Source organism: Nicotiana sylvestris, chromosome 2 (genome assembly GCF_000393655.2).
Source record: "Nicotiana sylvestris chromosome 2, ASM39365v2, whole genome shotgun sequence".
Classification (NCBI taxonomy): Eukaryota; Viridiplantae; Streptophyta; class Magnoliopsida; order Solanales; family Solanaceae; genus Nicotiana; species Nicotiana sylvestris.
This window is the reverse complement of record NC_091058.1, coordinates 10,925,278-10,948,354: the sequence shown is the minus strand read 5'-3', so window position 1 is coordinate 10,948,354 and position 23,077 is coordinate 10,925,278. Positions and strand designations below refer to the sequence as shown.

The 23,077-nt window shown below is 35.2% G+C and overlaps 3 protein-coding genes across 10 annotated transcripts; all 3 read right to left on the bottom strand.

The window, feature by feature from the left end:
• Window positions 1–289: 289 nt before the first annotated feature.
• LOC104234599 (pentatricopeptide repeat-containing protein At3g29290) lies at window positions 290–3,847 on the bottom strand. 6 transcript variants are annotated; one of them, XR_011405235.1, is made up of 4 exons: window positions 3,733–3,847; window positions 1,835–3,538; window positions 759–1,403; window positions 290–671 (listed from the first exon to the last, which is right to left on the bottom strand). XR_011405235.1 is itself a non-coding variant. In XM_070167695.1 (3 exons), the coding sequence occupies exons 2-3, from the start codon at window positions 3,464–3,466 to the stop codon at window positions 1,197–1,199; spliced, it is 1,839 nt and encodes a 612-aa protein (XP_070023796.1). In that variant the 5' UTR covers window positions 3,467–3,538; window positions 3,733–3,847; the 3' UTR covers window positions 290–1,196. The 6 variants fall into 6 exon arrangements, 3 of the variants coding, with proteins under 3 accessions (XP_070023796.1, XP_009786501.2, XP_070023797.1); XR_011405236.1 differs by having other exon boundaries at window positions 290–668; XR_011405237.1 differs by having other exon boundaries at window positions 290–559.
• A 1,455-nt stretch (window positions 3,848–5,302) lies between these two features.
• On the bottom strand, window positions 5,303–9,222 carry LOC104234564 (EID1-like F-box protein 2). The gene is made up of 3 exons (XM_009788154.2): window positions 9,039–9,222; window positions 5,901–6,668; window positions 5,303–5,654 (listed from the first exon to the last, which is right to left on the bottom strand). The coding sequence occupies exon 2, from the start codon at window positions 6,657–6,659 to the stop codon at window positions 5,907–5,909; it is 753 nt and encodes a 250-aa protein (XP_009786456.1). The 5' UTR covers window positions 6,660–6,668; window positions 9,039–9,222; the 3' UTR covers window positions 5,303–5,654; window positions 5,901–5,906.
• Window positions 9,223–11,410: 2,188 nt separating this feature from the next.
• On the bottom strand, window positions 11,411–15,976 carry LOC104234551 (uncharacterized). 3 transcript variants are annotated; one of them, XM_009788131.2, is made up of 2 exons: window positions 15,759–15,976; window positions 11,411–14,262 (listed from the first exon to the last, which is right to left on the bottom strand). In XM_009788131.2, the coding sequence occupies exon 2, from the start codon at window positions 14,238–14,240 to the stop codon at window positions 12,024–12,026; it is 2,217 nt and encodes a 738-aa protein (XP_009786433.1). In that variant the 5' UTR covers window positions 14,241–14,262; window positions 15,759–15,976; the 3' UTR covers window positions 11,411–12,023. The 3 variants fall into 3 exon arrangements, with proteins under 3 accessions (XP_009786433.1, XP_009786441.1, XP_009786448.1); XM_009788139.2 differs by lacking the exon at window positions 15,759–15,976 and adding an exon at window positions 15,422–15,700; XM_009788146.2 differs by lacking the exon at window positions 15,759–15,976 and adding an exon at window positions 14,694–15,379.
• Window positions 15,977–23,077: the final 7,101 nt, after the last annotated feature.

Below are 23,077 nucleotides of genomic sequence, written 5' to 3'. Positions count from 1 at the left end.
TTGGCTGTATATACAAAATAATCTTTGCATAACTTTATGCAATCTTTGGTTGGCAATATTATATAATTTCCGAATTGAGTTATGTGAGAATTTATGTATATATTATGCAGGGTATAACATGGCCTTTCTATTTGAACATGCTAAATCTTATTACAGATTATCATCCATACAATACTCTGGTTATTACACCGCAACGGAAAACTTTTCCTTGAAATGTTTTTTCTTTAGATGCATAATACGCTTGAAGACAAGGTGCTTCCTCGAAGCTTGTCAATATCAGAAGACTATCTTGTTCCTCGGTGTGCTTGAAAAGACGGCAAACTTCAAGGCTGGTTGTAGATTTCTGAATCTGAAAGCTTTTCCAAGTCACTGACTGTAGACTGGTATTGGTTTCAAAGTCCACTGGCTGTCTAGAAATCCGATTGTCAACTTGAATAACCCATCCAGATTCCATCCCCTTGTGGTTTATGTAGTCCACCTTAGGAATACCGCAGTCTCTCATCATTATAATCAGCAAGACTGGCCGGACGCTCCTGCTGCCCAGTCTGCCAAAGACGATCTGGGAGACGAAAGCAAGAATAAGGACAATTTGCTCTAAGGTTTCTGAACATCTAACGAGGATTTTGGACAACTGATTTACAGATTAGCTTCCTTGGTGTGAGTATTTCCTACTGTTTCAATACGGTATGAGATAACTCAAATATCAACTGAATCATAATAACAGAATATCTTGAATAGCAAGGAGGAGGAAATCTCACCTAGCCAACTTTTTACGCAGACAGTTAAACAAAAGATGTGGCAGCAGTTCCCCTCATCTTGAAGGGGAAAAATCAGTTCTGCCTAAAGATACAAGCTGGCAAGTCAAAGAGAGTCCCCCTTAACTCTTCTTCACATGTACTCTGGTATGGGGAGGCATAAAGGTACAATGTCAATGCACGCTAACATGACTGAAGTAAAATCTGTCAATTGGCACTTCTGGAAAAGGAAATTTAGCAAGAACAATTTGTTTACAGAGGGCTGAAGAAGAACCACTTCATTACATTAGTAGCACCTCATTCGGTCTTGGTGCCCTTCTGCGCGGCTAAGTCTATTTTTGCATCAAGTCAGCTAGAAGCATCTGTTGCACCTCATTGACTCTATTTGCCTTCTGGCTAATCTTTATATGATAAGATCAGCAATATTATATCTTATTCATGTCAAAATTTATATTTTTGCACATTACGCCTTCTATTTCTCATGGAATGCTTTGGTAAGTTTTGCAGCATCATAGCCCGTGTCTTGCCATCAGGTTGAAGGCCTCTTTCACGCATTTCCGTGTACAGCTTCTTAGCCAAATCAATCTTTCCTGTTAAAAACATCCCTTGAATAGCAGCATTGTAAAGTGATCCATTTGGTGCAGAAAGCTGCAAAATATTAAGTATAGAATTGAAGCAACTTAGTCCTGGATAATGATAGTTTGATAGTTGCTATGCTTCCTTCCTCCCTAATCACTTCCATCCAATGCCAAAGATATCTTTTTTAAACTTTAAGGAATTGAACAGAGAAATAATCAAGTTAATAATCAACACTTCCTGTTGTTTTTTCCCAATAGGTTTGAGTTTCTGATATTCCAAATTGCAGCATCAGCAAGTTTACTCTCAAATAAACTCTTACCCCAAAAAAGAGAAAGAACAATCAAATCCATAATCGCCTTTCTCAAAACAAACAATAAAACAACCAAATCAACAGTTGTAGCATATTCTCTGAGTCCATAAACTTAATCTATATGCAATATGGCAGAGAAGTTGAAGAAGGGAATAGTTATGTTACAAGTGCAATAAATGTCTTGACTTACTTTTAGTATTTCCACTGCTTCATTCCAGAGAGAACCCCAGATGCAAACTCTCATCAACGACAATAGAGTAAATATGTCAGGAGAATGTTTTTGGCGAACCATGCGGTAATAAACTTGTAGCGCAACCTTGGGCCTTCTCGCTACCTCACAAGCTCCAATTACTTGATTATAGGATGCAGTTGAAACCGGGATTTCGGAAGCCTCCATCTGCCACAGTATCTGTACAGCTTTGTCCCACAACCCAAGCCTGTGGCACGATGTCAAAATAGTATTGTATATATGCACATTCAAAATGACACTTTGAGGATTCCTGATTCTCTCAAAGAGCTGAAGTGCCTCTGAATATCGATTTGCCCTGTTTAAGGCATTGAGCAATGAATTCCATGTGTACGCATCAGGTGCATGACCTAATGATTTCATCAACTCATAAACTTCAAATGAAAGCTTGACTTTGCCAGCTTTTCCAAGTGAGTTTATCACAGCGTTGCATGCTCTTGCATTTGGCTTCAGCTCGTTGTCCAACATACATTGCAAGACGTTCAATGCAGAGTCATACTTACCCTCCCTAGTGTATGCTCCAATAATAGCATGCATTGTATCACCTTCAGGGCTCAATCCATTTCGAATCATCTCACTGTACGCATCAATAGCTAATTCATTCTGACCACAACGAACAAATGTGCAAACTAGTAGACGGTAAGTGACTATCGTTCCAACTTGACCATTATCCGTCAAAATGCTCCAGATCTTTTGTGCCTGATACCAGCTGTTTGCTTTTGCAAAAATGGATATCATTGTGTTGTATACAACAATGTCAATTTTTTCTCTAAGATTCTTACTGCTTATCAATTCACTGAACATGTTCATTGCTGCGTCACAACCCCGAGCATCAGCAACTGCCTTCAGAATTAAGCTATAAGTGTGGCCAGTTGTTAGCTCACTAGCCTTCATGGAGTTGAAGATCTTTAAAGCAATATCAAGCATTCCATTCCTCAAGAGACTTGAAAGAAGGGAATTACATGCATGTAAATCAGGTTTAAGACCTGAAAAAGTCATCGACTTGTATATCGCCAATGCACTTTTCGGTTTATTTTGCCTGCTGAGCTTCAAGATCCTTTTTGACAATACCTCCTCATTCATCTCTTCTAAGTACATAATCCCATCCTCAGCCGAATTTTTAGTTTCTTCAAGAAAACTTGAAGATTGGTTTGTATCAAGATTTCCAATATTTGTATTCATCAAACAGTCCTTACGAGACAATTCCAGCTTATATACATCATTGGTTGAATTTCCTTTTTCAACATCAGAACTCTCACTCTCTCCGTCACACGCGGATTCAAGCTCATAAGGGACATTCAGAGCTATGCTGCACAGGTTTTTCACTTCCTTGAAGCCAAATAAAACTGCTGGCAACTTTAGCTGTGCAAATCCAAACATAGTGCATTTTTCAGAAACATACACTAAATTAGAACCATTAAAACTAAAACACCCTTTCACTTTTCCAGTATAAAGAGCGAATATCTCACGTGGGTATCTTAATTTAGCCCTTCTTGAATAACAAAATCGATTGTTCTTCTCATTTCCATCTAAATAAACTGCCAAAGTAGGTAAGTTGTTTATCACATGTACCATAGTCGCTGCACAAGGTACAACAACCTCATAAAACAAGAATTTCTCGCCTAATTCAAGACTAGAAGCCACCACCTGAAGAAATTAAACTGAGTTTAAGCACAACGATAAATTAAAGTTTCTACCTTTATCATTCAACTTAAGAAAATTAAATGGTTGACAATTGAAAGAGGAGGAGTATACATGTCATATTTGTTATCCGCAAGAACCACCCAACCTAAAAACTGTAACTTTTGGTTTTGCAAACAGCTCAAAGAATTGGAATTTACCTGAAATTTAGAAGGTATAATAGATACAGCTCGAGGGTAACTTGACACAAATGGAGACACAGAGGAAAACTGACAGTTGGCCTAGCAACTAGCAAGTAAAACACTCCAACTGCACTTTAGGAAAAAATTACTAGTAGGATATTTGAGGGAAAACGGATTGAAGAGAATTTACAAAAATCTAGTGGCATAATGGGCCTCGAATAACGGGGCTTAGATAAGATCCAGCCCATTGGGAAAAAATCAGAAATGACCAGATTTATAATTGATAATTAAAAAATAGTCACAATTTAAAAAGTAATAAAAATTTAGTCATTTTTTCAAATAAAGATAAAATTTGAAGAAAAACACCCTTAGAAATCCGGAAAAAATCCTGCATAATATGTTGGAGTTCGAATTTTTTACATATGAGATTCCAGCATAATGTGCTGGAATTTCATAATGTGCTGGAGTTCCACCATCATATGCTGGAAGTTTATATGCAGGAACTCCATAATCCAGCATATAATGTTGAAACTTTTCATGTGCCGGAGTTCCAACATAATATGCTGGAAGTTTATACACAGGAGCTCTATAATCCGATATATTATTCTGGAACTTTCTGTGTTTTAGCAAAATAGTGACTATTTTTTAGTAACTTTGTAAATGCTAGTTATTTTTCAATTATCAATCCAAAAACTGGCTAGCCCGTACTATTTTCACCGCTCTCTGCCACCGCGAAGCAACTTTTGTTCACCACGGCTAAATCCCGAGTTATTTTCACATATATCCACTTTTTATGTGCCCAATCAAAAATAATTAAAAAATAGTCTCAATCTAAAAATAGCCGACCCCCCTCTCTCACTCTATGAGTTATGATTCACTTGCTACATCCGAAGTAACTTATATATACTCAATCAATCCATTCTTTAAATGCACTTTAAGTGAAAACTAGTTGAGATTAATTACATGAATTAGCTGAGTCCGTTGCATATTATTCGATTTATTTCATTCCAACACCAAAAGTTGTCTTTTAAGACGAACTAGAACTCTTTACTGTTAGAGTATTCTCCAAATCTCGCATTTGCTCATCTGCAGATATATACATCTTTAACCAAATTGAAAGGTCTCGTAGCAAAGGCAAACAACTTATTGTCATATCTTTAACCAAATTAAAAGATCTCGTGGCAGACAACTTATTGTCATAGAGGAAAAGTAGCTGCAAACTTGCAACTGTAATTCGCACCATTCTCCCGATATGTTTGCTACTTCTTTGTACAACTATCTCCTTATCTTCAACTAAAGGGATCAGACTAAGATAAAGGTAATCTCATCATTACATCCCAGGGGCACACGAAAAAAATACAAAAAAATAACAATTCAACGGCCATAAAAAGGGCGATTAATGACGAAAAAGAATGTCTAGAGGCAGTTGCAACATTTCTTACACTTAATTCTTTTCCCCAAGAAGGGGATGGCAGAGTTTCTACCTTCGCTAGAAAAGCAGGTAATAGGCTGGGGACCGGGGAGGGGAGGGGGAGGGAGAGGGGGAAGAGGGATTGTTCTTAACCTGAAAGAATGGCAAGACTCGGGCTGCACAAGAATCGCATTTAATTTTTCAAAATTTACATGGTGTGACTTAACTGCTTCACAACAAACAACAATAAAATGTTACAGATTCCAACGTGTCACTCAAATAAGATGCACATTTGAGATCATAAAATATACAAAGAAATTCTAGAGGTGCTTGTTACAACTGAGACATAATGGACAGGAATAGGTTTCCATTGTACTGCGCTGGTCAGAGAAGTTTGGGAAGTGGCAAGCTTGCGGAGAAACAACTCCATGTCACCGAAAGAGACCTTCCACTGAATGGCTCTACGATTTGATCTCTCAGTGAACAGCACCCGCCAAGTTCCCAAATCGATGAAAACCGTCTCTAACACCTGTGGATAAAGCAATATATCAACTGTAGGCAGTATTGCAGTAGAACAATCCAAGGACTTTTATCATCTTTTTCCTATCTGATCCACAAAAATAACTCAGATAAAGAGAAACATGATTCAATAGATAAAAGGTTAACAGCAGAACTCCCCCCCCCCCCCACGTTAAATTGGCAACATGCCAGTGCTGAAATAAAATTGCCAATATTTATGTCAAGCATACAAATGTAAATTTTGACAACGTAATACCTGCATTCATGCATCACTGTGATCTGAAGCTTCCTCAGAATCAGACAAGGGCAAGAGGGTACATATCCCAAGCACATGCCCGTTTAGGCACACATAATACTCAACTGCATCTTCATAAGCACCCAATCTACAGCTGGCACTAGCTGGCATCATTTTTGCTTGCAGCATGCTCCACAGTTTCGCCTTACAGTAAGGGCACACTTCTGTTGGATGGAGCTGAGCCTCCCTCTTAATCAACATTTTACGCACTTTTGAGGAAGCAAAGGATTTAAATATTCCCCGAAAAAATCCAATATCCCCCTCATCTCCTTGGTCAAGATGCTCGCAAGGATCAGAAACATACAAAACATCTGTCCTGCATTGTGGCAACAGAAAGCTCTTTCCGGAGGTCCTAGAGAACCTAGTTCTATAAACAAAGTGTCCTGGAATGTGGATGCTATTGAATAAGCCACCTTTATTACATCCAGAGCAGTAAATAAGAAGCTTTCCAAGAGCCCTCCAGTTCCCATCAACACTATGACTCCCACTAGACTGTAAATCAAGCATCATTTTGGGAGCTCTAGTCTTACAAAACTCCTTCCAGAGCACTCTCTTTGCAAGGTCATCAAACCATTTGCATACACAAGATAAAGTTGCAATCGACTTAGGATTCCAATTCAATTGCTGAACAACCAGAAATATAATTTCTTCGCTAAGATGCCCTTTTGTACACTTACAACTGGCTGAGTGTATGCAGCGATACTGCTTAGTAATGATCATCGTCTACAACTGCAGCCACCACAATTGGAATGACAACAAAAGTTAGATCATATATTTCTAGTACTTTCACAAAGATGACATCAAATACCAAAGATACTTCAAATTGGCTGTAAAAAGTGTAGGATCAAGGACTGCTTAGTGGCATAAACAATGAACATATGACTCTAGTCGACAACCCTATATATGAACCAATCATGCTAGTATGCTGAATATAAGATCAGAGGATTTCCAAAAGCCCCATTCAATAGCAAGTAATCTCTTTACTTATCACTTGATAGTTTTACTTTTACCACATCGCCATTGATTGATTTAAAGACCATATTAGATCTCGTTAATGAAATCATTAGCCAATGATAATTATCAAAAAACAATTTACCCATGAATGGTTTTGCAGAACCATAAAGACTAGAGGTAACAGAAAAGAAGTATTCGAGATTTAGAATCATCGTCTCTTTGAACATAGGCCAAGATCCATGAGGTCAATATCGCAATTATACTGCTCCAGAACTTCGTTGTACCTGTAAGCTGAGGATGAGTAAAGATAACATAGCTTTTAAACAAGCTTAGAGATTTGGACTCCAGAGGGTAGAATTTAAAGATGGCACTGGTTCAGAGCTTACAAGTGTTTGATTTCACAGCCATTAAAGGATGAACTTACTGGTCCAGGGCCGGCTCTAATGGTCTAGCTACTAAGGCTTGTGCTTTAGGCCCCCAAATTTGGACGGCCCAATTTTCTAGAAATAATAGGTTTATAGGTCAATAAAATAAAATGTATAATATTTTTAGCTACAAAAGTAGAATTTTTTATATAAAAGGAAACAAAACTTTTTTAGATATGTAAATAAAGTAACCGTTTGACTTACTTACAAATGGGTAGTATGAATATTTTTCCAATGTGTGAATCGAAATTAATTTGACAAGGAAAACAGTACAAGTAGAAGATACTATATACTCAATCAAATAAAAAGGACTGATTCTTTTCCAAATATTTATATTGCTTTCCAAATAGTGTTAACAGTTCCTATAACAGTTGCCTCGGCGGAAACAACTTTTTTAAATTTAAAATTGATAAAATCTTAGCAAAGATCAACAATGTCTCAAGAAAGATTAAATGGATTGGCTATATTATCAATTAAAAGAAATTATTGAACGAAATCAATTATAATTTTTTTTAAATAACTTTTCATCTCAAAAAGCTAGAATGGTAGACCTCACATTAAACTTTGGCTTCAGGCCTCACATGTGCTTGAGCCACCCTTGTACTGGTCATAGAAGCAGATGGGATATATTTATGGCTGGATGCCAGTTCCCTATATCTAGCTCCAAATAAACATAGGATCGTAAATGTCTCCTAATATACAGTAGTATCAAATATGGAGGTGAACAATATGCTTCAGTTGGGAAAGCAGTCTGACAATAGAGCATAGGGGTTCGGCTACTCTAAGCACAACAAGGAATTGTAGCTAGTAAGAAGAGCCTACTTGTGGTTTATTTCTACGCTTCATGCCCATTTAGTATAACGTAAAATGTTTTTCTGGGAATCATTCATTTTATAGTGTTTGGTTGGTCATAAAAGTAGGTGATAAATGGTAATCGTACAACAAGTAGCATAGGCTATAAGGATAATGTACTGGGTTTTATTTCTTCGTATTAAAGGGTTGACAACAATGTCTAAGTGCTGATTCAAACAAGTAGAAAGTAAGAGTTTGGACATTTAAATGAATGTTCTTATCCCCCTTATGGTGGAGATAGATCCCTTCGAGAATTTTTTTTTCATTGTTCAACATAACCAAATATTGGAAACTGACTTCGTAAAGGAAACCATTTTTCGCAGCACCAAGTACAACGTGCATCACTCAGTGCAAGTAAAAAACCCATTCTAGATTCTAGATATCACATCAGGACTTTGTAAAGAAGGAATAAAGAGCAATACTGTTCATTTTCTATAATTTAAAACCATGGAAGATAGCAAAAGTTTGAAATTATTAGAAATCATAATCCAACGTTTAAATAATTGGAATGATTTAGTAAACAATTACACATTTATGACTTTCACTCCAACAAACTAATAGTGAAAATAGGATGTAAAAATTCATATTTTCCCCTGTTTCGGAGAAAGTTGGTCTTTACACCAAAAGCCAGATCAGTACAAGCAACAAATTTGCATTTATTATCACATAAGAAGCAAACACAAAAACAAATCAGCTAGTGAAAATCACATAGAATTATAACAAATTGGAGCTGACGTTGCATCATGCAGCTGAAGCAAACAAAGCCCTATCAATCCAACTCACATTTCTTATTCTATATTTTAGGAATTAGGGTTTTTGTCTCACGAGTATAAGAGGGAAGGGGAAAGTCAGAGAAGCAGGAGCTTACAACTTGGAGTCGCCGGTGAAGAGATCGGAGAAGTTCGTCGGAGAGAAGCAAATTATCGGCGGAGCGAGCGAGAGTGGAGAGTGGTGGTGGTTGGTTGGTTCAATGGACTTAGAGAAAGAAAATTGACTGAGCCGCTTCAGCTGACGCCTAGTGCGGCGTCATTCGGAATTGTCCAGTTGAAACTAATCAAATGATAATTTGGGACCCGTTTTTCAAGATACTTGGGCTTGTCAACATCACACGTAAGGCCCAGTTGTCTATCGATACGATAACCCGAACCCGAACCCGATTGTCTTATGGATAAAATCCTCAAATAGTCACATCTTTTCCCCGCTTACGCTATGAGCAGAAACTTGTTTAACAAATATTATACCTTTCTTGATCCATTGGTAAAACTTTTAACCTTTCTATCTTGAAGTTCTGCCCATGAGACAAACGGGGTCAAAAATTAAAAATCGCCTTAAAAAATATCATATTTCTGCAATTTTTGACATTTTAGCTCCATTGTTAAAAAATATTCACCGTCCTAAAATTTCACAAATAGTCACTTTTTAGCTTGTAAAATTTGAAATTTCATGACAGTAATTATTTTTCTAATACAGAGACTAAAAAATAAGTAAGCCACGTTATTATTACTTATCCACTCCCCGAGTCTCCCACAAAGTCGTTCGAATTCAAGAGAGCATATCAAAGAACATTTTCAAGTGTCATTACGAAGGCAATGTAAAAAAAATCTCAATGGGTTCAGAAACCACACGTTTCTAATGTCCAATTAAAATATGTGGATCTAAAATTACTCATGTCACCAGTTTAAACGGTAGTCATTTAGTTATTAAATTGTTCTTTTTAAGACTTAAGTTATAATTATGTTATTACTACTATTAGATTGGACTTTCAGTGACAGAAAATTGAATTTGAGCAAAAATCAAAGCGGCAAATAATCTATGAGCTCGACGTGAGCAACTTCAAAAAGTTGTAGGAGAGTATTTGAATCCGGTTAACCTTATTTGCATCCAGGATTTCTCTAAAGGAAGGGGGGGGGGGTGGGGTTGTGATTGCAGCACACTTTTGACATTTTTCCAAAGCTTATAATTTAGTAGTATCGTGGAAGCTTTTCACTCAATTTAAAAATAAAGATTACGATAGAGACAGGTAGGGGTGTTCACCAAACCAAACCATCCAAAAAAATTCGATACTTTTTTTTTGTCTGGTTTTTGGTTTTGAAATTTAAAAACCGATCAAATTTGGTTTGGTTTTGGTTTTAATTAAAAAAAACTGAATCAAACCGAATATAGGAGTAACTATTTCAAATTTATTATTACACCTATATATATGTATACTTTTATACAAAGTTTTAACTTTTTTATAGTAAATATTAATCGTTTGCACTTTTAGTACAGTTCTTTACCTTTACATTCTAGTTTAATTGGTAGTTTTTTTTTTTGTTAAGTGTAAGAATTTATTTCATGTTAAAAATAATATATTTTTAATTGAGTCCTTAAATTATTCATCACTATTTGATTCAATTATCATCAATATATCTTAGTAAATAATAGATTTCTCAAAGGGCAATTGATTTGATAGTGTTATGTTGAAAATGTGGTCGTCGAAATGTGTGTTTAGTAGTATATGTCTTATATTTAAGGAAAAACCGACAAATAATCGAAAAAACCAAAAAAACGACATAAACCGAATCGAGAAAAAACCGACTTAATTGGTTTGGTTTGGTCTAATATTTGAAAAACCGATTTACTTGGTTTGGTTTCTTTTTAGGGAAAAACCGATCCAAACCGAACCATGAATACCCGTAGAGACAGGCATCTACTACTCAAGAACTTAAAAAAATAAAAGAAAAGGGGAAATACTAATAGCACATTTGGCGTATCTAGGTTTTGCTCCTAGTACCATTTTTCTCCTGTGCCTTTCAATTTATTGTTGCTAATATTCGTTTCAGCATTTGTATCAAACACACATGCAATAGTTGGACGAGCCTTGATTTCTAGAAAGAGATATTGGCAGTATGATGACAAGTTGGCAACTCCGTCAACCCTTGAATTAAATGTCAAATTGGCTTATTTTTGGCTCGAAGTTAAGTTTTATAGTCCAATAGACAGGTCGCGGAGATAGAGTATAAATATCCGAATTTCTCAAAAGTGAAATATGATAGCTACTCTTTGTCACTTGCTAATAACTAACAATTGCTAGTCGATCCATTTCCATGTTTGAATAATTTTAAGTTTGACCATATATACTTCATCAGATAGCATTTATCGAAAGTGCTAAGCTTGAAATTATCAGGAATGCAGTTTTACATCCGCAGTCAAAACTCATTTATTTGCTAACAAGAAGTATACATCCATTTGTAGTGACAATTTAACCAATTCGGTGTTAGTTTCAAATCCAATAAATTCAGTCATCAACCATAAATACTGATGTGGAAAGGAGAAATCGCAGGATGAAGAAACAACAGTATATTTTGCAGTCAAGAAATGACGCCTTCCCAAAAACGGCTATAGCAAACAGTATACAAGCAAAATGTCAAACCAGTACACCACAGCCAAAACTCTCCTTGCATAGTATTTTCACATGCTCCGTCTTCTTCAATGGGCTTATTCGACAGAAAGCATGAATAAATTCCACGTAAAATATGTCAAACAGCAATATATGTTCAATGAGCAGCCAGCCCAACATTGGAATATAGTATAGCCAGACACCCACAGATTTAACACCACTATCTCAACTTCCATAAGCGAAGAAAAAATCATAATCTTGCATGATTTTATCTCCCAATTCAAAGAAGATGCATCCAGAAGAAATTGAATTTATTCAATCATAAGAACAGAACCGGCAACCCATCAAGAAATGGTTAAGAAGAAGAGTCAGAATAAGAAACACGAGAAACTCACTCAAACCAGGTCAGAAAAGCTCTATCATCCACTATATTTGCAATTGCTCCTATGTGTATAAAATTCTGTTTTGTTAAATTCAAGAAACTGTGACTGTAGAAGGTTTATCTTGGCGGGAAATTACTGTCTCAAAAGCTCCAACCAAAGCTTTAACTTTGCTCTTCCTGGTTTCAACAAGCTTACTCGCCGTCTCTTCAATCACATTATTCAACAAACCCTGCACATCTTTTTTTTCCTGCACATCCTGATGCCTCAAAACAATTTTTCCAGAGCTTAGGATGGTGCTATTATTGTCAGCATCAACTCCTTTCTTTTTTAAGATTCTCCTTCTTGTATCACCCTTGCTATCCTGGCTTTCCCCCATATGTCGTCCCCATCTAAATATCAGCCTCCTAGGGCTGCTGGTTTCTTGCTGGAGATCAACTACCTTACCCCTCCTGAATTTCAGTTTCACCACCGAAGGATTGGAATCATTAGAAACACCTGCCTTGCCTTTTCTTAATATCTTTTTCTGATTTTTCCCGACAGTTTCTGCTTCTGCTATGTTTAGCAGCTTTTTGCTGCTAGAGGTGTATTTATCTGATGCACTGTTCGCAGACTCAGCAACTTTCTTTTTATCTTCTTTATTAGGCAACGAGCGTGATTGCGACTGAGATGAAAACTTCAGTGATGCCTTCACCTTGGTAACATGCAAGGTTTTTTCAGGAACCTTTTCAGGGTTCAGTTTGTTGGTTCCATCTCTCCGTATCTTGTTCTGGTCCTTCAGAGGAGCCAGCAGTTTTAAGCTTTTAATGTTTCTTGCTCTCAAGATCAAAGGTTTAACAGAGCAAGATTTTGGAGGACATGAAACAGTTGGGGTCTTCAAAGACTTCTCTGCAGATACTTTGGACACCATTATTTGTTTTCTAGAATTGACGTCATTGTCTTTTCTGCCTCCTGCATCTACACCTCTTAAGATCTTAGATGAAGATTTTCCCATTTTTATCTGCCCAAGAGGAGAATTAGTTGCCAAAACATATTTCATTTTCTTTTCTGTCTTTGGTATCTTGTTACCTGAAGAATTCAGCTTCAGAGAGTGAACACTCTTTGGTGGCAGCGGTGCTTTTTTCTTTGTTATTTCAGAGGGTTCAAGAGAGTGAACCTTGGGAGAAGTCCTTCTATTGACCACATTCAACTTCTTTCCCTGCCCTAGCATACTCCCTGGAGGAGCGGATGGCTTTTGATTGACCACAGTCGCCTTCTTTCCCTCTTCCAGAATATCCCCTGGAGGAGTAGAAAGCTTTTGCTCAACCAGAGTCACCTTCTCTCCCTCTTCCAGCATACTCTCCGGAGAAGCAGAAGGCATGTTCTCAACCATGGTTATCTTCTTTTCCTCTCCCAGCACACTCTCCGGAGGAGTAGAAGGCTCTTGATTCACCACAGTCACCTCATCTCCCCCTCCCAGCGTGCTCAATGGAGGAGAAGAAAGCTTTTGTTCAACCACAGCCACCGTTTTTCCATCTCCCAATATACTCTCCAGTCTCACCTTCTTTCCCTCTTCCAGCATACACTCTGGAGGAGTGGAAGGCTTTTGCTTGACCAAAGTCCCTTTGGTCGCCTGTCCCAGGGTACTCCCTGAAGTAGTGGAAGAATTTTGTTTGACCACTGTCTCCTCCTTTGCCTCTCCCAGCATACTCCCTGGAGGAGTGGAAGGCTTTTGCGCAGCTTCAGTCATCTTCTTTCTCTCCCCCACCATACTCCCTGTAGTAGCGGAAGGCTTCTGCTTGAACGCAGTCCCCTTCTTTGCCTCTCCCACCATGGTCTGTGTAGGACTCTGCTCATCAGCAAGAAGTTTGTTCTTTCTTTTTGATAGAGGATGCCATGGTTTTGCTTCAGAGGAATGTTTCCTGCCATATTTACAAAAGTCATGGCAAGAACCAGTGGAAGCTCTCATATAATGAGGAAGAACATCCTGTACGCTGTCAGGAGAATCCAACTTCCCAGTGGATTGTCTTCTTGTATTGCCAACATCATAAGATGAAGTAGAGGAGGATTTGCGATAGCAAGGAAGAACCCTGTGTCCATTACTCAAAGATCTTGGTTTTCTTGTGCTGATTTTATCTGGCTTATGTCCAGCAGATTCATTCTTCACACTAGTTACTGGACTCACTAGGTCATCGGTGTTATCCTCAGCCACAGAGTCATTCTTCACACTAGTTACTGGACTCACATGTTCATCGATGTTATCCTCAGCCACAGAGTCATTCTTCACACTAGTTACTGGACTCACAAGTTCATCAATATTATCCTCAGCCATCAAAGTTCAAAATTCCAAAACCCTGGAACCATGAACAGATGTAAAAATGATGAAAAAATACATTAAGTTAGCAGTAAAATACATCATGGACTACACAAAAGTTAAACCCCCGATTAAGAGCAGGAAAAAATAATTTCAAACATGCTAAGCATTGAATTCCAAAATTCAAGAAGTGCACTCGAACTATTATTTGGATAATTTGGAATAGGAAGTCCTCAAAAATGTGCAGAACCAAAAACTCAGTGACAAGCTTGAGTCTGCAATTGCTACAAGATTGTAACAGACAAGATTGTGGGGCCATGATCTATTGAGATTAAATGTTACATTTTCTGCTTTGTTCAACTAGGAAGAAATTGTTAATCTACTCCCAGACATAGCAATTGTTCAACAACGACAACAACGACACAGCAAAATACCACTAGGGGGTCTGGGGAGGGAAGTGTGTACGCATACCTTACCCCTACCCCGAGGGAGTAAAGAGGCAATAAATGAGAACGACAAACCACAATATAGGGCGTTCCAAGTTCCAAAGTATGGTTCATCACAAACAGAATCAAGACGTGAAACTTATATTTTTCCTCTCTAATAATGTCTCTATCTGAAATGGAGGAAAGGCCCCAAAAAGCCAGGAAGCAGGAAGGTAACTGCACTTATCAATCTACTTGCTATCTAGATATTGATGATAACTTTTTCTTCTTTTTTTTTTGTTGAAAAAAAAAGAAGAAGAAGAAAGCTCGAAAGTCTTTATCTAATATTAGGTATAATCCATATCTAATCACAGCTACTGTAGAAGACAAACACATTCCACCAAGCTTGTCTATCCAGCAGGAATTAAAGTACCACCTAATTGTGAAACACACACTGCCAACCAAAAGACCCTAATACTGGACTAATATCATCGGTAAGATTTCCACACACACACACCCAAAAAAAAAGAAAAAAAAAAAAGATGATTCGGTATATAAATTCATTAAAAAAAAAACTATTCAAAAAAGAAAAGAAAAAGCATCACTACTAATGATAACGATCTCTACTAAGAAAACAGTATCCCTAATTTTTTTCAATCACGACATATCAGATATCCATTCAGTATCAACCGTTAATGGCTTTGACTTACTAGAAAATACAATTCAGATAAATAACAAAAAAAAAAAAAAAACAGGAAAGATTAAATAAGCTACCTCTTGTGAAAACCGACAAGCAGCTATAACAAAGCTATTGAACAGAAAACAGTATTCCGAGAACCGAAAAGAAAAACACAAACGCCTGAATTCACCAATCCCAAAATGAGGATAAAGAAGCGAATCCAATATAAAAAACCCAAAGAATTACAAACAAAAAAGGTCCTCTTAAAAGGTAGCTATAATAAATGACGAACAAAGCGAAACTGAAGAATACGCGGTTTTGCCAATTAAAAAATTGCAGCAGTTCGAAGCTTAATCTCAAAGTAAAGGAAACGGATATAATAAACAAATAACAGAAAAATTGAAATGGATCGAAAAAGAAAGAAAAATTGACCTGTTATCTAACGACGCCCTTTTATGTTTAATAGAACAAGGAGTAACAGCAGCAGCGATCGTGCAAGCGACGTCTAAACTTTGCTTCTGGATTTTTCTCAGAAAGAGTTTTTGTTACAGAAGCGTGTTGACAAAGGGCTGTTTGTTTTAACTTAGCCTTTTAAGTGTGAAGGAGCAAACACAAGCGTTGAATTCATGACCTGCCCAAACAAAAAAAAAGAAGGAAAAAAGGTCCTTTTCTCCTCAATATACCGCGCAACTTACGTAATAATAATATATATCCCATTAATGGAAATTCACTTCTTCTTTTTTAACGTACTTACTACTTACCACCAAAAGAAGAAAGTCCAATTGAAACATTATAGTTCTACTTATATTCTTTTGATAATTCACTATTCTTTTAGTGTAATCTGAAATGAATGAAAACTTCTATTTTTTACAAAAATATACAAGTCCGCCAAACTTGTGGAATTATACTAGATGGTGGTGATTGTTGTTGCCAAAGACAATAAGAGTTCCCTTGTTCTCCTCAAAATTAGAGTTTAAATTCTAGTAGGGATAAAATTTGAGATATAGTTCTTTTACCTTTGTCAAGACATTAAAGTAAGACATTAAAGGAAAAATTACTCAATACCTATATACTTCATCCGTTCACTTTTACTTGGCACGTTTTAACTTTTCACATCTCTTAAGAAATAATAAATGAAGTGCATAATTTATCATGATACCCATATTAATTAATGCATATTTTATTAGATTTGAGAAAATAATTTGAAATGAGTAATACAAGAGGTGAACGGAAGGAGTATAATACTATAAGAGTTAATATGTAAGAGATGAAATAGTTAAATCGTATGCAAGTTAACTCAACCATCATTGATATAAAAAAAATAGAATTTGGCTTGGAAATTAGGAGTACCTAAAAGTTGTGGCATAACAAGTGACAATAATTCATCACTTGTGAACTTTGAATTGGACCAATCAAGGTATTTGCCAAGTGGTTAGTTATCTAAAATGGATAAAGTCACATAAAACTCCAATTCAATATCTTTCTTTTTGTTTGAGCCGCTCCTTGCTTTTCCCTTGTTATATAGTATAAGTTAATTAGAGCCAAAAAAAACTAATTGCTGCATAGGATACCATGGACCCTAGTTGAACTGTTAGGACAAAATAAGGAGCTCCCTATCTTATTTGACGATTCTTCTTCATTACCTGGCAAAGCATCTCTCCAAATTTTTATAAGCTATAAGAAACTAAAAAATAATCAAAGAATAATGCAATTTTAATAATAGAATTTAAATAACTCATCCACCCTTATATTATTTTCATGTCGCGTTTTGTGAAATTCAAACAAAGTTGAGATGGAATCAGAATTTGTAGTTTATGGGTTTCGAAGTACAAATATATTTGTTTTCGTCTATTTGGGTGCTAAATTGTACTTAGTAAATAAGTTTTAAAATAACGGTAAAATTTGAGTCAAAGTTACTAAATTATGCCGAATTTGTAAATACTATTGTGAAATAAAGTCATATTGATTAGTGTGCCAAACTTAACCCGCCCACCCCTCTCCGCACATCTATCCAAAGTCAATATGGTGAACGATTCCCTTCCTTACTTGGAAGTTGGATCATCTCTATAAGTATTAAACTAGAAAAAATGGGAAAAGAAATTTAAAATTAAGAGGGTGTTTGGCTAAGCTTATAAGCTGATTAAATTGGCTTATAAGCACTTTTTGGCTTATCTACACGTTTCGTAAAATTAAAAGTGTTTATAAGTTAAGTGCTTATAAGCTGAAATTTGATAAGTTGGAGGAGACCAACTTATGACTTTTGGCTTATTTTTGGCTTATAAGCACTTTTAATTTTAGTACTTTTATCCAAAATGTAACTGCTTATTTTTTAAATCAGTTTTAGCATTTAAAAATGTTTTTCAGCACCTAATACTTATCAGTTATTCTAGATCAGCTAAGCCAAACGGGCTCTAAGTATATTACCCGATTCAGTTTTGTGGTGCAAGCTATTCTTTAAATAGTCTAATATTATAATTTGTCCTCATATTGCATGCCAAAGGCTTTAATCGACATTTTAATATCAAATTTATAATTTAGATCTGAATCAAGATCATGTCATGTTTGACTAAACATGACGAAATGTGATTAAAACAAAAACATACCCCCCCCCCCTCTCTTTTATTTATCATATTCGATCTAAGTGGAACACTGTTTAACATGATCCTAAGTATTAACCTTTATCAAGATGCTACTATCTCCATCTAATTTTACTCGAGATTATTAGATTGGACATTTGATCTAGCATGCTAATTTTGTCTGTGTATTACATAGGGGTGTCAATGGTTCGGTTCGGACGATTATTTTATAAATTTTGTATTATACCAATTTTTTGATAGGGGTGTCATTATATATAACCAAAATTAGATTTTTCGAAACCGTCCCAATCATATCGGTTTCTCTTCGGTATCAGTATGGTTCGGTTAATTTTCGGTATTTTTTTTATATGTCATGTAAAAGTCACTAGTAAAAGTAGAATGGAATAACATACGTACTTTTATAGGACTTAGCAAAACTCTGTAGATATTTTTACATTTTAAAGGGTGATGGATTATTATATGCAGCGGAAGCAATCCCAGTATCAAAATCACATGTAATTTAGACAACTAGCATAAACGGGATTTCACGGGTTACCTCTTGTAGCGTGAACATATCTCTTCTACCACGTGAGCCTTCAGTTCCATAACTTCTTAATGGAATCTCCATCACCCGCACAATCGTGATCCTCGAACGTTCCACGGTCTTCTACTGTGTTACCCAAATAATACCCGAAAATAGCAATTTCGTGTGGGCAAAATTTCTAGGAAAACTTGGCTGAAAATTTCAGCCACCATCTACTCATCCCTCTAGGTGGAAAACCTTATGTATTTATAGCACAAGTTTTAAGGGTTAAGACCCTTTTCCAAAACCTGTTAGGTTTTCTTTTCCACCAGAAAAAGGATTCCTTTATTTCCTATTATTTAGGCACAGTAGGGACCACATAATTTAATTAACAAGGCTTCCAATTATGGAATTAATTTGTAATTTTCGAAATTAATATCCACCATAATTAATTACGAATTATTCCACTAAAAATTCGTAATTACACTCCTTATTCAATTTCGAAATTCATCCATTAAATCTTATTTAACTCCCCATGTTAAGATTCAGATACGAATCAATTAAATTAAATTACTGACGATTTAATTTATTGATTATTTCCTTTAGACTTTCGCTTAACTTATTTCATGTGTCGGATACAAAATCCACCGGCCGGGTTTACACATGCAAACTTATAAGCTTTCATAAAGGTATATCATCAATCTCTAAACCGAGACATGGATTCCATCAACTAACTATTACTTCGCCAATGTATATTATTATTATCCAATTTACCAGGCATATTGACCCACGAAAGAATCTCGCCTTTTAATAAATCAAAACAATAATAATATACACAACTAATAATAATTATATCAAGATTAAGAGTATAAGTACATTTAATGGCTAGAGAGTTTATTTTATTAAGTCAGTATAAAATACTTATCTCTACCTGGTCCGTTCAATACATACAAAATGTACTAGCACAAGAAGTTGGAATTAAACCATTCCCATAATCAAGATTAATTATATTTAATCTTGTGCTACAATCATTCCTGATGGTTTGTCCAATTCCATCATTAGATTGTGAACTCAAACTTTATACTTATAAGAACCGATGATTTAATCTTCCGTGTATAAGCTAAACTCTATACACTAAATCATCTACTATATAAGCAAAGGACACAGACTATTATATGATCTATTTAAAACTTTATTAAAACTGAATAAACAATTATTTCATAATAAATACTATATCTAAACCAAACTCATGGTTAATAGTATATATCCCAACAATCTCCCACTTAGACTTTTAACCATGATAATTATTAGAATATACTATATCCAAATGCATGGTTAATAGTATATGCCCCAACAATCTCCCACTTAGACTCATAACCATGCATCTACAACTTTCTCAGGCATTCTTTTACATGACTATTAAAAGTCTTCACCAAATAAGGTTTTGTTAAAGAATCTTGCCAAGTTATATCTGATGCAATATTTGTCCAGTAGTACTTTGTCGTAATTATCTAGTTTGGTATTAAACTCTTCAGAGATCCTGTTACCGAAACTATCCCAAGAATGAACACCGAACTATAATTTTCTTTAGCTTTCTCCCACTAAGACGAAGTACCACTAATATTACCTTCGTTACCTCACGACATTGAAATATTAGTGACTTCTTACTATAGTGTTCAATGTTCAAACATCACTCCCACTCGATAAAGGCATATTATGTCTATTAACGTTCTCCCACTACTTAAATGCAATGGAACGTCAATTCTGACGTGTGGGTTTTGATGTTCTTGAACATCTAGTTATTTCTTTGCCCAGTTCCTGTAAAAATAGTTTACTTCTAGGAACATGTTTTATTAAACAGTCCTTATCTAGAAAAATGCATTTGTTTTAACAATTGCCTTATTTTCTTTAGGACAATAAAATAAAGCTTCATTCGTTTTCTTGGATATTCGATAAACATGCACCTATCCATCCTTAGTTCTAACTTATATATCTGCTTTCCCTTTTAGCACATATGCGGGATAATCCTATATCTGAACATGCCACAGACCAAGCTTACATTCAGTCCACGGTTCTATAGATGTCCCAGGTACTAGCCTAGAAGGAACTAAATTCAGAATGTAATTTGAAGTTTCCAGGAAATATTCCAAAAATAAATAAGGTAAATCTGAATAACACGTCATTAGTCTATCCATATCCAAAAGAGACTTATTTCTTCGTTCTACTACACGACTCTATTATGGAGTTTATAGTGTAGTCAATTGAGATGTAATCCCTATTCTGATATGTAGCTAAAAAACTCTTTAGAGAGATGCTCGCCACTACAATCAAATTGTAGTAACTTAATATATTTCTTTGGTGCTTCTCTATTTCAAGTTTTAAAAACCTTGAATTACTTAATTCATTAAGACTTACAGTGCATCAAATAAATATATTAATATTTTGAGTAATCATTTATGAACGTCATAAAATACTCAAAATCTATCTCTTACGAGTATGTTCATTTAACCATACAAATCAGAAAGGATTCATTCTAGCTTATCACTAGTTTTATTTCCTTTTAAAGGGAAACATCTTTTAGTCAAATTTCCTTCCAAACAGGATCCACAAGTTGGTAGTGCCTCTACTTTCAATGAACCTTAAGGTCCATACTTGACCAACTTGAAATCCTATCCAGATTAATATGACTTAGATAAAAGTGCACAGATAAGTTTTACTCAATTTTGAAGAACATATTCTCTTATGAGGTAGACTAATATTGTTCTGTTCAGGAGAGACATCAATATATAATAACAAGGTCATGCATTCATGTACCACAAGAGATAAAGTGTTTATTAAGCTCAATAACTCAAGAGTTATTCGAAAAATAAAACAAATATCCATCTCTTATTTTGCCCAGAAACCGGAATTAAATTCCTTCTAACAAAAGTACATATATTGCATCCTTAAAATTAATGCCTTATCACTAAAAGAAAATTTTAACAAGTAATACGACAAATTGCATAAAATCATTGTGGAGTTGAGATAAAAATATTAAATAGATCATAATAAGTCAAAACACTGAATAGTAAAATTCAGACTGCATTCAATATTTATATACATACATGCATCTGGAATAATAAATTTCGATGGGAAAAGAATTATTCATGCAAAGTATATTATATAATGCAAGAATTATACAATCCAAAAATAAATAGAACCAACTCAGATGGAGAGCATACTATTATTTTCAGTCAATTGTATATAACTTTTTAATACAAAAATTTTAAAACACACTACACATATATGTCATGCATCTTGAATAGCAATTTCGATGGGAAAGAACTACTCATGCAACATACATATGCAATGCCAGATTATTCACTCCAATAATTAAAACAGACCCAACTCAGATGGAGAGTATACTGTTAATTTAAGTCAAGTGAACATCATTTTTAATAGCTCTAGTTTCATTGATCCAACATGTATACTCAGATGGAGAGTAAGTACACGATATCAATTACTAGTATTTCACCTAGTGAGCTTACAATAAATTTATCCGATATGGAGGAAGACCTAAAGTCAACGCATAAATTTATTACTCACTTGAAATTAATAGTGGAAGACCATAGAAATATATTTCTATCACCACTTAATCATGATTGTATTGTAGTTACAAAATTGATTCAACCCTTTAAGCTCAGATGGAGAGTTAATACTGGTTATCAATAACTAGTAACTATAGCCAGTGAGTTCATAATAAATTTATCCGATATGGAGGAAGACCTAATGTCAACGCATAAATTTATTATCTCACTATAAATAAAAAAAATGAAGACCATAGGGGTTTATTCCCATCACCACTTTATCACAACCACGAACTTTTCTCTGAGGATTAAGTTCCATATTAAAAAAAATGCTCAATACCCATTTAAACAGTCTTAAAATACTAAAATTAATATTTCACACTGTATAGTGGTGATTATTGTTGACTGGACTATTTCTGATAAATCTACCAAATTTCATATCAATCAAAAATTGCGACCAAATTTGGAAAATTATCATTTTAAGCATTTTTTTAAGAATTTAAAATATGACCTTAAAATATGACCTACATTTTTTTTATCATATACCAATTCATGTCAAATCAACATGTGTTATCATGTTCCAGATTAGACATATAAAATGATAGAAAGAATGACTTTTCGTATGTAAATCACATTTTAATCCGTCAAACCTCCAAAAAACTCACCTAAACGATCCCAAATCGTCAAAATACGATGTGATTCACTGCATAGCAGTGAGTTCTTCTTAAATGATCGTTTCCAATGATCCTACCGAATTTCAGGTCATTCGGAGATCGTGAAATTCATGATCGCCAAAAACTAGACCAAATTCGAATAAATTATTTTTTTTGGCGTAGTCAGGATTAAATCCATGTGATTTGCATTCTTCATATATATCATATCAAGTTAAATCACATGCTTCAGATTTAACACAAATATAGCCGATATATAAAAAATAATTTTTCATATTTATAACAAATTCAATTTAATAAACTGCTTGAAAACTCATCTAAACGACCTCAAAATGCCAAAAAACAATATGATTCACTGCATAGCAGTGAGTATTTCTCACTAGATCGTTTTTGATGAACCCACCAAGTTTCAGGT